At 44.2% G+C, this 14,285-nt stretch overlaps 1 protein-coding gene across 1 annotated transcript in view; it reads right to left on the minus strand.

Moving 5' to 3' along the window:
- Igf2r (insulin like growth factor 2 receptor) overlaps positions 1–14,285 on the minus strand; it is a 115,739-nt gene that overhangs the window by 39,164 nt on the left and 62,290 nt on the right. The window contains exons 13-22 of the mRNA XM_023699344.1: positions 14,038–14,181; positions 12,333–12,470; positions 11,609–11,756; positions 10,904–11,081; positions 9,413–9,528; positions 8,641–8,809; positions 6,244–6,423; positions 5,366–5,467; positions 3,476–3,577; positions 2,609–2,804 (exon numbers count right to left, since the gene is read on the minus strand). Coding sequence (XP_023555112.1) covers positions 2,609–2,804; positions 3,476–3,577; positions 5,366–5,467; positions 6,244–6,423; positions 8,641–8,809; positions 9,413–9,528; positions 10,904–11,081; positions 11,609–11,756; positions 12,333–12,470; positions 14,038–14,181 — 1,473 coding nt within the window. The remainder of the gene's footprint in view (positions 1–2,608; positions 2,805–3,475; positions 3,578–5,365; positions 5,468–6,243; positions 6,424–8,640; positions 8,810–9,412; positions 9,529–10,903; positions 11,082–11,608; positions 11,757–12,332; positions 12,471–14,037; positions 14,182–14,285) is intronic.

Below are 14,285 nucleotides of genomic sequence, written 5' to 3' on the forward strand. Positions count from 1 at the left end.
TACCATGCAGCATTTCAATACAAGTATAAGCCCTGCATGGTGCCTACTCCTGTAATCTCAGTACTCAAGAAAGGAAGATAACAAGGTTCAAACCTGGACAAGTTAGGAACTTAGGAAGAGGCTATCTCAAAATAAAAAATTTGAAAGGCCTGCAGATGTAACTCAACATGAAAGCCCCGGGTTCCATCCCTGGTACCATGCCAATAATAACAATAAATACACATACAAAATGGATAATGATCAGATCAGTGAGAGTGTACACCTATCACTTCAGACAAGTATCACTTCTTTGTGTTGGAATATTCACAATCCTCTCTGCTAGCAGTGTTAAGATGTAGTTTTTGCCAACTCTGTCTTATTGCACGATGGAGCTCCTCTCTCCACCCACCCTTCCCTCACCCCACCCCTCCCTCACCCACAGCCTTCTCAGGTTTTAATAACCACTGTTCTACCCTCCTCTTCAAGATCAATGATTTGACTTCCACAAGTACGTGACAACATATTACCTGGGCCTTTCTGTGCCTGGGCCTTTCTTCATATAACATACTGTCCCTCTAGTTCAATGCAAGTTGCTAAAATAGGAGGACTTCATTCATTGTTAAGGCTGAGTAATATCCCATTTTATATCATATTTTCGATGTGATACGTATCACAATGTGATACAGTGTAACACACTTTCTTCATTCATTAGTCTACTGATGAGAACTCTATGTTGATTCCATAGCTGCCCTACTGTGAAAGGTGCAGTAGGAGAACATGTGGACACAGATACTTCCTTGACACACATTTCTATTCTGCTGGATACACGCCCAGCACCAGGACTCGGCAGTTGTTGTTCTAGTTTTCTTAGGAACCTCTAGTGTTTTCTCTAACAGTTGTACTGATTCCCACTCCCAAAAACATGTGTGACAGCTCCCCTTTGCTGTGTCTTTGCCAGCATTTATATTTTCTTGAACAGTTACTGTCACTGGGGTGAGGAATGTACTACTATGGTTTTAACTTGAATTTCTGATACTAAACATTTTTTTCAGTTCTTGTTAGCCAATTGTGTACGGCTTTTTTGTTTGAGAAATATTTATTCTGGTCTTTTTAACCCATTTTTTAATCAGGCTATTTTTGTACTGTTGAGTCACCGGGAGTTCTTCATATGTTCGGCAAATGAACCCCACCAGACATCCTGCCAAGTATCTTCTCTCACATTTAGGTCTTTACTGTTTTGTCCTTTGGTGTATAGAAGCACTTGACACAGTTGTCAACCTTTGCTTTAGTTTTATATTTTAGGGATTCATATTAAAAAAGAAAAAAAAAATCCTTCCTCAGGCCAATGCCCTAAAGCATTTCCCCTCTATTTTCACCTAGTACTTTTAGGTTTTAGTCTTGTTACTCTTTCATCCATTTGGAGAACCAGGATTTGATACAGGGGCTAAAATTCTTTCTTCTACATATGAATACCCAATTCTCCCTGCACCATTTATTGAAGAGATGGTCCTTTCTCCAAAGAATGTCCTTATAAATATATAGATTTCTGGGAGCTCTGCTTCACTGGTCTCTGTCTGGTCTTACACCTGTACCATGCTACTGGCTTCATAGTATGTGTTGGAGACAGAAATTAATAATGACTTCAGCTTTGCCTTTTTATTCAACAATACTTTTTGTTATTTGGGGGTCTATGTGATTCTACATAAATTTTAGGGGGGTAGTTTTTCTATTTCTGTCAGAAAGATCACTGGGGGAGAAAAAGGTCTATAGAAAGGAACAGTTCATGCTTAATTTTTTCTCTCTCTTTTTAATTTTTATCATTTTTTGGCCAATTTTGCATGCTTATATCTGGTAATCTGAGCAACTAATTTGAAGGCAACAATACACAACATAACAACCATTGCTGACTTCGTAAAATTTTGTTTAGTGAAATTCTGGGGTTTTTTTTTTTTGTTTGTTTTTTTGGGTTTTTTTTAGGGAAGGGACTACAGGATGTTCAGGGTCTCACTACTAGATCAGACTCATAGTGATCTGCCTGTTTACAGCCTCCCAAGAGTTTGGATTACAGGCACGAGCCACTATGCCCAGTCTCAACTGCTGTCTCAGCACGCCCTGTGGGCGGGGCCAGCAGGCAGGCCCAGGGATCAAACCCTGGCCCCTCCTGCGCCTGCTTGCAGGCACTTTAATCTGCTGGGCTACTAGGCCAGCCCTTGTTTAGTAAAATTCTGTATCATTAGGAATGTTAAAAATTTAACACAGCAAAACTGTGTTTATTACATTAAGAACAGAAATTTACAGGGAAAAAAAAAATCAGTAACTTCTATGATCTTCACCCATCACAGATTCAGCACCAAAGGAAATGGGATTGACGTTGGGATGAAAACATTCCTAGTCTGAGAACAAGTGGTGGCAAGATAGAAGGATGCCCAGGGGAGGGGACAGGAGGGGCCGGCAGAGGCACCTCTCCAGGGAACATGGACAGAAGCTGTCAAAGTGCAGGCAGCAAGACCAGGGTCACATGTGTGACTGTGCCCCAGGGCAGGCTGGTACCGGGCATCCTATGAACATGCTGACTGTGTGCACATAGTCACAGAACTGCCGAGACCACAGCTGAGGGCTCTGAGCTCACCTCTGTCCCCAGGAGGAAACCCTCTGTAGGTCAGCGTCAGCAGGCCCTCCGTGGACACCTGGAGGCTCTTCTCAAATCCAACTGGCTTTTCTGGCCGCAGATCCTTCAGCTCTTGTGTATCACTTGTTGCTTCACAGCCCGAAGCAGGCTTTTCAGCCACTGTCCCACAGGCAGGCATGGTGCCACAGACATTGAACTAGAGGCCGAGCAGTAAGGACCACAGAAATGCAGTTAGGCTACACAGCCACCTCAGAGAGAAGCCCTAGCAACCAGAATTAATTACTTGTTATTTATTAATCAATTTACCAACTCTCCATGTATGGGCAGATTAAGTCCTAAAGTTAGGAGGTAAGGCAAAAATCAAAGTCTAAATACCAATACCCACAAATTTCCTCTACATATCAGTTTTATTTACTTAAATAGTCCTGTGTCTATAAATGTTTAAGATTATCATGTATGTACTAATATACTATGTTTAATAAAGGGATGGTATATAAGCCCTAACTACAAGGCTTTTATAATTATGCTAGAGGAAGTTCATACAGTTTGGATCATGTCTATTATAAACAAATATAAAGTGATAACCTTTATAAATTTTTAAATTTATAAAAAAGAAATTTTTTTTCCATGGTTACTAAAGATATTGATCATCACTTCACTAAAATAAAGTTTACTATAGTTTTGAAGACAAAGCAGAATACATTCTTTGGCATGGAGATCAAGAAAGGAAAAGCCTCACCATTAATGACTGGCAAGGAACAGAGTTCAGGGCTACATCTAGAAAGTGTTTTCCTTAGGAACTGAAGGTAACTAATGCACTGTCTCTGCAATTCAAAGCAAACTGGAAATCCACCACATGGCTCTCACCACAAATGTCTTCCCAATGCCTGAGACCACGTATCCTTGTGAAGTGTTGAGTGGGTTAAGATTAAACACAAATCCGCTGTTGGGATCCCTTATAGAACAGGCCTGCAAGAATCAAAAAGCAGAGAGAACACTACCAATCTAATTCCACAGGAGGACTTCCAGAGCCTGCATATTTGTAATTTACACAGCTGGGCTTTCCATTTACTTTAAAAATCCTTACCAGATGTGGTGGTGCACATTTATAATCCCTCCTATTTGGGAAGCTGAGGCAGAAGGATCACAAATTAGAAGGCAGCCCAGGCAATTTACTGAGACCCTGTCTTAAAATCAATATATGCACTTTCTGTCTGTCTGTGTCTGTCTCTGTCTCTGGGGGATGGGAAGGTGGTATTTTCGATGGTACTGAGGATTGAACCCAGTCCTTCCACACTGAGCTATATCTATTGCTTTTGAGACAGGGTCTAAGCCACTAAATTGCCCAGGCCGGTCTCACACTTGAATTCCTACCGCCTTAGCCTCCCAGAGTGCTGAGTTAACAGGTATGTACCCCTACACCCAGCAAATGAGAACAATTTTCTAAAGGCCAGGGATGCAGCTCAGGGCCAGGACACTTATCCGGCATGCATGAGGCCCTGGGTTCAATAAACAGCACAATAAACCATGATGAAAAATCCCTATCAAAAAGGCAGCCTACCCAAATACAGCTCCTTAACTGTACCAAGTATGGTTATCAAGACAGCTTTCTATTCATCTGGAAGCTCCTGAGGTAGTAGGAACTACAGGAGAAGCCATACAAAACCCAAACATGTTAAGAAATCTCAGGCTTGTTTTTGATCCCTATGATTCACATAAAGAATGTGATAAAGCACAATCGGGCAACTCACAAAGGACTTCCCCTCCTCCTTGGGGTGTAATTAGCTTTACCCTACACCTCCCATGCCCCTAATGCAGGAGATGGAGCAGCAGTCACAGCCCCAGAAGCACCGACTACGGACAGGCACTTGGTTCTCCTTCACTGAGCAATAACCTGAGCTGACGCATCACATGCATAAGCTGCGCTCCCCCTGCTGTCCTCACTCTGGGATGCAGTGGAGATGTTAGAAAGGCAGGCAGGGAAACGGTCTCACCATAAGGAAATGCACACAGCAGCAGGAAAACAACTCCCAGCTGTGCAGAGGCAGGAAATACATCTGGGAAGCCTATGCTACACTCTGCAGGACACTGCGCAGCCAGCAAGAGCCAGGCTCAACTGTCGGGACCAGCCTGGGCACACCTGTCACCTCAGAAGAGAAGCTGGAAGATGCGGCAGGAAGCACAGGGTGAGGCCTTTCAGCAGCCCGAGATTACAGGCGTCAGCCTATAGATAAGATCACTTGGGGCACGTGGCTCTGCGCTGTGGATGAAGTCACATTACAACACACAGGGTTGGGGCTGGGGAGATGGCTCAATGGAATAAGCACTTTCCTGGCAAGGTCCTGAGTTCAATCCCCAGTTCCACCAAAAAAACAAGAAAAAAAAAAAAAAAAAAAAAAAAAAAAAAAAAAACACGGGGTTTAGGTCACTAGAACAGATAGCAATCACTTGAAGCACACAGCACCCCCCGCCCGATAAGAACACATAGCGCACAAAGGCTCTGTCCTTTAAGACTAGTGCCAGTGCCACATGGAAGGGGCAGGGTATAGAGTAGAGAAGAAATCTACAGTTAGTGAGGAGTAAAACTGAGGAACCTGGCTCTGACCCTGGGACCTAGGCACTGAGCTCAAGTAGAAAGCACAGCATGACCTCAGACACTTGGTTCAAAAAGCAGGGCATGGGGCAGTTCTGAGCCAGAGACCTAGAAGAAACATCCAGCAGGAAGCTCAGCAAGAAGGCTGGAGACAGTGCACATACCTGGTCTGTATCTGTCATCGTCTGGATGGGGCAGGCAGCCTCTGTGTTCCACACAAAACTGACCACGCAGTCCCAGTTGAGAGAAAATATGGGATGGGTGTTCTGAAAGGTCAAGCACAGGGTAAGAGTAACAGCATCTCCACTCGGGATTTGCCTATCTGGAAAGTATTCATACAACCCTGTAATTCCTCATAAAAAAGCAACTGGGTCTGCAATGATTTAATTGACGACACACAGACTGGTAAAGGACACAACCGCAAAACAAAGCTTAATGTTCTTAAATTTTATTTATTTATTTATTTATTTATTTATTTATTTATTTATTGTGTGTGTGTGTGTGTGTGTGTGTGTGGCCAGCTCAGCCCACCAGGGGGCGGGGCTGGCTGGCATGTGGTGCTGGGGGATTGAACCGCGGTCCCTGTGCTTTGCTTGGCTTAGCTTGTTCTAAGTAGGTGCTTTAGACCACTGAGCCATCTCACCAGCCCCAAAACTGTCAGTGGCTTTTTTTGTTTGTTTGTTTGTTTGTTTTGTGGAACCGGGGATTGAACTCAGGCCCTTGGCGCTTGCCAGGGTAAGCACTTATTCTACTGAGCCATCTCCTCAGCCCACTTAATGTTCTTAATAACCCCTCAAAGCTAACATCATCAATTTTATGTCCTACACATTTTTTTAAGAGTAGAAAAATTTATTAGAGAAAAGAAAGGAGGAATAGGAATGGAGGAATGGAGAATAGAAATAGCTCCTGAGAATCAGGAAGGGTCCCGAATGGGGTGCCCCATGTCATACACATTTTACCACAACTCAAACTGAATGAAACATATGTAACAACTACAAGGCATTTTTCTGCAGAAAGCCCCCCATCCCAGGCAGTTCCTTACCAGGCTCCCCCGGGAGCAGACCAGGTGGATCCTCGTGCGATAGGTGGTGACCTGGCCGTCATCGGTGGTGCAGGCCGAGCCATTCACATACTCTAGCAGGAGACTGCCGCTCTCCTGCACCACTGGGCCAGTCTTGGCCACTCCCAGGCTGCTGATGGCAACAGCCTCAGTGAAGGTGCCCTGCAACAGCAGCATCTGTTACCATCCATCAGCACCCAATGCAGCTGGTGCAGCACTGAAGAAAGTTCAGTTCTCGTGGTACTTATATCCCCTAAGGTTCCCATGAACAATGCACGAATGAATAGTGAATCACTGTCCCAAGGGCATTACGTAACACATCCACATACAAAGACCGTTCAACAAAATGATGAATGTTAAATTTAAAGCATATGTTACAGCAGAAGGCATACTGCCATTAGTTCCCCTAGAAACACTTCCCTTCTTGCTTCAAATACACTTATCCCATCATTCTCACCACTTTCTGAAGCAGTTCTAGAAGTCTTCAAGTCTTTATGAGGTGTAACAAAACTATAGTGAATGCTGCTGTCCAGTGCCACTTAATGGAAAGACACGCTCATAAACACACTGTGGTGTCCTAACCCACCTTATGTACTCGATCTGGCCACATGCAGCTTCTGCCTCTCCCCAAAGTCAAAATGACCATGAACCGTCAACATTCTGAATTGATTCATGACACTGAGGCAGCCATAACAGTGCTGGTAAGATACACATAAAAGAAAACGTCTAGGACAGCTTCAGAAAGAAGCAAGGATGATGGGGTGTGTTCAAAGCAATGGGGAAGGTTAGCAGCAGTGTGTCTTTTAGTGTAAAAGTTTTTAAAACTTCCAACATTCACTGCCATTTTTTCATCATATGTCTCACATTGATTATAATTCTAAATCCTAAAACAATTCATGCGACAGATTCCATTTTATATTATAAAACATATAAATGTGGCTCAGAAGTACTATATGCAGATGCTGGACTCAAAGCCCTATCCAAACTGGCCCCAAACCAGAGCTTCTGGCCCGCCCTGCCCTACTCCTCCACCTTCTGATCACCTTGGCAGAACATCAGGTAGTTAACCAGAAGTACATACATGCTTGTGCAAGAACCACTAAGCAAATGCTCTGTACACTGATTTGGGGTTACAAACGTTAGCGAGGAGGCAAATTCACAAATGGAGAATCCATGAAGAATGAGAACTGGCTATGCTGAGGCTATGACTAATAAAGAACATGTATGTGTACTCAGATACACAAAACTGCGAACTCAATTCCTTCAGGGTTTTATATTGTTGGAACTAGGCCTTGTCCACTCAAGGCAATAGCTCTACCACTGAGCTACATTATATCCCCCACCCCAAAAAGCTCAAGTTTTTAACCAGAGCACACTAACAACACATGCCAGCAAAGTACATTCCTGGCACACTTTTTATAGAAGGCAACTTCCAAAATGCATCTATACCTTTACTTGAAGATTCACCTTTTACAGTGACCACAAGGAAACATACAAAAGTCCTGGCATTCAATCAAAGACCAAGTGCTCCTCAGCACCCCAAGTGCTAACACCAGACTCTAGTTGATCTACAGCCACTCTTCAAAACCAATTTTTCTTCCTAAGTATCCTAGAAAAGCTCTTGGAAGCAAACTTTTTTTCAAGTACTGAGGATTAAACCTCGTGCCTTCACACTGAGCTATGTCCTCATCCATTTTTTTAAAGAAGGACCTCATTAACTCTTAGTTGCCCAGTCGCACCTGAATTCCTCCTGCCTCAGGCTCCTTGAACCTGACTGGACAGGACTGCAGCAAAAGATCTTTTTGTCAACATATGTCTATTCAGTCAGACACTTGAACAAGCTAGACATAACTGTAGGGAGCTTCCTCTCCCCTTTATTTGCTCAAAAGTAGCCAAAAAGATGGTATTTTCTTTAGGTTTTTATATCTGAACAGACTCCAGTGTGAGGAGCATGTGTTTGGGAGGCCAACTAGTTATAGGAGGCCTGCCTTTACTCAGAAGGCTTCCTGGGAGCAGCCAAGCCCATTCTGATTTGAAAATCGAAACAAATACCTCCACCCACTGAGCCACGCACTCCAATCAGTATGGGAGTTTTCACCTGCTCCGTTTCTGACCTGGGCCGGTTCACCCCTCCTTAGGCAACCTGGTGGTCCCCCGCTCCTGGGAGGTCACCATATTGATGCCGAACTTAGTGCGGACACCCAATCGGCATAGTGCACTGCAGCCCAGAACTCCTGGACTCAAGTGATCCTCCCACCTCAGCCTCCCGAGTAGCTGGGACTAAAGGCACGCGCCACCACGCCCAGCGAGCCACGCACTCTGAAAGCCGAATGAGACACCCAAGGATGAAGATGAGACAGCCAAGGATGACCGGCGCACCTGATTCTTTTCGTACTTCATCTGACAAGCTGATGCGTATCGATCACAGCCAGGAACACGATTCAGGGGCCGGCACACGTTTATGTAGTATTTTCTCCATCTGATATGCTCCCCTGATTTGTCCATGGCATACCAGTTTCCTCCATGACTGTCTTCAGACTTTGCTAGGCTATAATTTCAAAGTAAATTGTATAAAGAGGTTAGACATCTTAGGCTGGCAATTTATTTCTAAGTAGTCAGAGAAATAAAGACCTGCCAAATGAAACATCTCCTACTGAGCTATGAAAATTGGCTCTCTGTGACTTCAGGATACAAATGTTCACATGTGACCTTCATAAAGCTCCACATGCACTGGACCTTTCTATGTGCCCTCCTCATGTACTGACAGTCACCATCCTCAATAATGAAGCTACAGACTGAGGGCTCATGTGGCAAAGAATAGGTACTACTAAGTAGAGGAAGCGAGATTGAAGGGAAGGGAGGAAAATAGGAAAAAAAAAGAAGCATCACGGACTGGTACAAATTCCCTATGATGGATATTATCATTATATATATCTAAAATGTACCAATTAAAAAAAAAGAAAAAAGAAAAAGGTGTTATTCGAGGGCTGACCAGCCCTGACCTGTAGTCCTTCGCTTTAATCTCCCCATGGTGGTCCTGCACACCCAGCACCAACATGACCTTTATCGGCTCTGTCAGTGTTCACCACACCACTTAAAGGACCCCAATGAAAGCATGGGCTGAAGGACCATGCTGGCTGATCCTGCTCACCTGGAGAGGTCATACTGCTCCAGCGTGGATGGGTCAGTCACCACACACTCCAGGGGCTCCTCAGGACAGGCGAAACTAGTATACCACCGGAAGTTGTAGGTAGAGTTGTCCTCTTCCTAGTGACATGGAAATGACCAAGAAAGAAATAAGGGTGATAGGGTCGGTCAAATAGCTCAGCAGATAAAAGCACTCGTTTAGGCAGAAAGACTCAGGGACCAGGGTTTGATCCCCCACCTGCCATACTCGCCCCACTCCTGGGGCATGCTGAGATGATGACTGAGACTGGGCGTGGTGGTGTGTGCGCCTGTTATTCCAGTGCTCGGGAGAATGTAAACAGAAGGATCACTACGAGTCCCATCTGTACAGTGAGACCCTGTAGATGCTGTAATGCTGTACTAAATACAAAAAAAAAAAAGAAACAGGGTAGTGGTACTATAGCTTGGGCCTGAAATGCCATCCAATGATAACATGACTAAAAGCTTGGTCCCCAGGACAGTGTCACTGAGGGATGATGCAATCTTGAAGAAGTGGAGCAGTGGGAGGGCTTTAGGTCACTGGGGTGTGGCCCCAAAGGGGAGAGTGGAACCCTGAGCCCTTTTTCACTCTCTTGTTTTCTGGCCATGAAGTGAATGGTTCTGTTCCACACATTCCCACTGCACTGCCTGATCACAGGCCCAAAACAATGGTGCCCACCAGCAGAGGCTGGACCCTCCAAAGCTATGAGTCAAAACAGACCCGTGCTATGTTGACTATCTCATGTATTTGTTGAGTTACAGAAAGCTAACAGAGACAGCGAAGAGAAAGAGAAAACATTACACTAACAGAGTAGTCAAAAACGTACGAGGACACCATTTAATGCTGAAAGCGTGTGAAGGAAAGTTTACTTTGTCTATCTCCTTCCATTTTATTAAACCAAGATTTTTATTAAAAGTTATAAATTATGATGAAAATTTGGCCTTGAAGGTAAGGTAAGGAAGCTGGGTGTGGTGCTTCAGACCTGTAATCCCAGTATTTGGGGAAGCTGAGGCAGAAGGGTGACAGTGATTTTTGAGGCCACCCTTAGCTACATAGAGAGTTGAGGCCAGCCTGAACTACAGAGCAAAACTCTGTCTCAAAAAAAAAAAAAAAAAAGTGGGGCCAGAGAGATGGCTGAGTAGAATAAGTGCTTTCCTGGCAAGCCCAAGGGCCTGAGTTCAATCACCAGTTCCACCAAAAAAAAAAAAAAAAAAAAAAAGTGAAGGGGTGATTTCTGATGCTTCAGTTGTTTGGTACCCAAAACCAACAGGGTTGTGGGCCACCAATGAGGTGCTTGGGTCACTGATACAGGCATAACAAGTAAGTAAGTACTGCCTATACACCCTGGCCAACCTACGAGGAGTAATTAAGGAGATGATGTGGCCAGGAAACCAGACTAATGATAGCTCTGATTCTACGTTAAAAGTCTACCGCAGGCTAGGATATCCCCAGAGCAAACCCCAAGCCAGCTCCCACCTGGTACTCAGGGAGGCCTACTCCAGCATCCCGATCACAGAGGAAGGTGATCAGTGTGGCTCTCGGCGTGTGCTTTTCATTATTATAGGTTGTACCATTCTTGTAGCTCAGCTGTATCATCCCATCATAATATGAAAGTTTACCATTACTCAGTCCCAAGTTCCAAAGCGTCTTATCACTGAAATACAAATATGGATGTCACTCAGAAAATCTGTGATGGGCAGAAGCATTCCAAGGTGGATGTCCACAGAAGGGCAGTGAGCAGTGTGGAGCTACGGCCACAACCAGGACCCAAGGCTGCAGTCACGGGAACCTCATGGAGACTTCTCACCACAGAGGAAGAAGGCTTTCCCCACACCACCCTACTTTCTCCACTGTCTGACCCAAACAGACACTCAGCACTGCTAGCTTACAGCACAACTCACTTCATTTTAACAAACACTGCACAGAATGGAGAAATATAAACACTAAAAAGTGAAAAAGAACAAAACACACAGAAATGGGATATTATGTACACCCACTCCTCTTTCCCTGTGATATGGTTTACTCTCTCTGAGAGGTACGACGCCTGGCAGATCCACGATATTCAGGCCACGTTTTCTGCTGCTATAAAGCAACAGATGAGGGAGGGCATCCCTATTCCTGAACAAAATACTTGTCAGCATAAAAAACCTCCAAATAAACCCAGAGTGGGCAGTCACTTACCTTTTTGACATCTGGCAGGCCCCGGAGTCTGGAGGACAGTTTGGCACAGACACTGGGCCACAAACATTAATATAGAACTCATACTTCACTGTCTCGACTTTATAGGCACCATTTTTCTTCATGAGAGGTGACAAATCAAAATAAAACCCTAAGCAGGAATAAAAACATAAGGGGAAGGTCAGTAAGAACAGAGTCAATGAGACAATCTTCCCCACAGTCTCTAGGAGCATCTTTGCAGGCGACTGGAAAAAGTTTATGGGGCAGAGGAAACACTTCCCCTCAGACTAGCAGCCCTACCACTACCACCATTTTCCTTGGATACAGAGTGAATACCACCATCCCATCCCTTTTAAGGCTCTATTCAAAGCCTGTAACTGCTAACTGATGAACTACCAGTATGTCTAGGCCAGAGGACTGGTCCAGAAGCCTTCCTGGAGCATGCCCCAAGAGAAGTTTCCCCTAGGCGAGGACTTCTGTGCAAAACCTTGCAAATGCACATCATTCGCTTGTGTCCCCAACAGCTTCATACACACCAAACCCAACTCTAGCATGAATTAAAGAAGGTATCTTCAACAGCTCACGCCCCAAACATCAAACATTCAAAATTTTGGCCAAATGGCATTAATGACATCTGGAAGCAGGTTCCCTCTGAAACATAATGCTTAGGAAACATTAAGTGGTTCTACATCACAGTGAACAACAGCAACTCCGTTGAGATACACACCTGCCTGGGAATCAAAGACGGTGCAGTTGTCTCCTTCCGTCTTTGACAGCACGCAGGCAGCAGCTGTGTGCCACTCAAACTCATAGAAGCAGCCATCGTTCCCAGAAGTCCTCAACACTGGAGCACTTTCTAGATCGCCTGGCAAGGAAGAAAAAACCAAAATCAAACAATGAGCCATTTGTTCTGGAAATTTTCCCTGTTCTGTTCAAAAACTGATCCTAAAATACTGTTGTGGTATGACTTGCATGCAGTATCTAGAATGGCCAAAAGCAGAGAGGCAAATTGGAGCAGTGACTGCCAGGGCTGGGGTCCGACGGTGAGAGTCACAGCTAATGGTAGTGAGCCTCAGTTGGGGGTGATGGGAAAGTTCTAGAGCCAGGTGGTGGGTGCGCACTGCACGACTGTGTTTAATGCTACTGAAGGGTATGCCTGTAAATGGTTAACAAGGCAAACTTGACATTGTGCATATTTTGGCACAAATTTTTTAAATAACAAGAATAGTAAATGTTATGTGAGAAATATCTCACAATAAAATAAGAAAAAAATAGCCCTAGTCTTTGACTTTTTCTCACAACATAGAATTCATCCAAATGAAAGACTCCCGTAGGAGGTGTAGGGAAGACACATAATATCACAACATCTACACTGGAAATGTGCTATTAATCTAGCAACGGGGGGAAAATGCTTAAAAATAGTAAAACCTCACTATGCCAACAAAGAAATCCCTAAAACTTGTAAAGAGAACTGTACAACACAGAATAGTGTTCACAAAATACATTATTTGTAGGAACATTAAAATGCATGAAAAATATATGAATAGGAGCCACAGATACAGCCCTCAGTGGCACAAGCGCCTGCCTGGCAAGCACAAGGTCCCGTGTTCAATTTCCAGTACCAAAACAAGCAAACAAATGAGAAAGACAAAACTAAACAAACAAACCAAAAAAAAAAGTGCAGATAGCCAGGCATGGTGGTGCATGCCTACAATCTCAGCACTCAGGAAGCTGAGGCAGGAGAGCCACAGAGCGTTGTAGGCCAGCCTGGGATACACAGGGAGATGCTGATTCAAAAAAAAAAAAAAAAAAAAAAAAAATTAACGTATGAATATATGAAGATTTTGATTCAGCAGGCAAGTTAAAATGAATGTTGTGTTTAAAATAAAGTCACAGGTAATCCTCTTAAATCACTTATGATTTTTCCCCTTTGGAGGGAACTCGGTACCTACATCCCTGACCCTGTAATTGTCCTGTGGAACAAGACACCATGTGGAGAGTCACAACTCACTTGGGAAAGAGTCACACAACTGCCCGCTAACCCCATGTGGCTTTTGCATTTCTGGGCTGAAACCCAACTGACCAGAGACTGCAGAGCTGGAGGGCACACCATCCACCCAGCCTCTCCACAGAGGCTGATAAGGAAGAGAAAGGGAAAGAGCCAACACACTCCTGGCAAAGGCCACCAAAACATTCCTTTTGTTTTTTAATGTTTACCTATAAGCATTATGCGCTGCAAAGATATTAATTTTTTTTTTTTTTTTAATCAGCCAGGCATGGTGGCACATACCTGTAATCCCAGTACCCGGGAGGGCTGAGGCAGGAGGGCTACCTTGAGTTTGAAGCAAGCTTGGGCTACAAAGCGAGTTCAAAGCCAGCCTGAACTAGTAGAGAGACCCTGCCTCAAAAAGAAAATAAAATTAAGTATTTACCTGGCTTGCATATGAGTGTGATATTAGTTGTTATTCTCTTGTCACCACCACAATCATCACCATCTGAGTAGGAGAGCCGAATGTTTCCTTTCTCTTTTGTGGGAGAAGAGACAAATTTTCCCAGATTTTTAATTCCTGTCTTATCTGGAAATGAGAGAGAAAAAGGCAAAGAAGACATAGTGAGCAACAGTCACAACACTAGGCTGGAGGTGCAGCGCAGCATTAGAGCGCTTGATTCTCAGCCCTTC

This window comes from Octodon degus, unplaced genomic scaffold, assembly GCF_000260255.1.
Source record: "Octodon degus isolate 3935 unplaced genomic scaffold, OctDeg1.0 scaffold00112, whole genome shotgun sequence".
NCBI lineage: Eukaryota > Metazoa > Chordata > Mammalia > Rodentia > Octodontidae > Octodon > Octodon degus.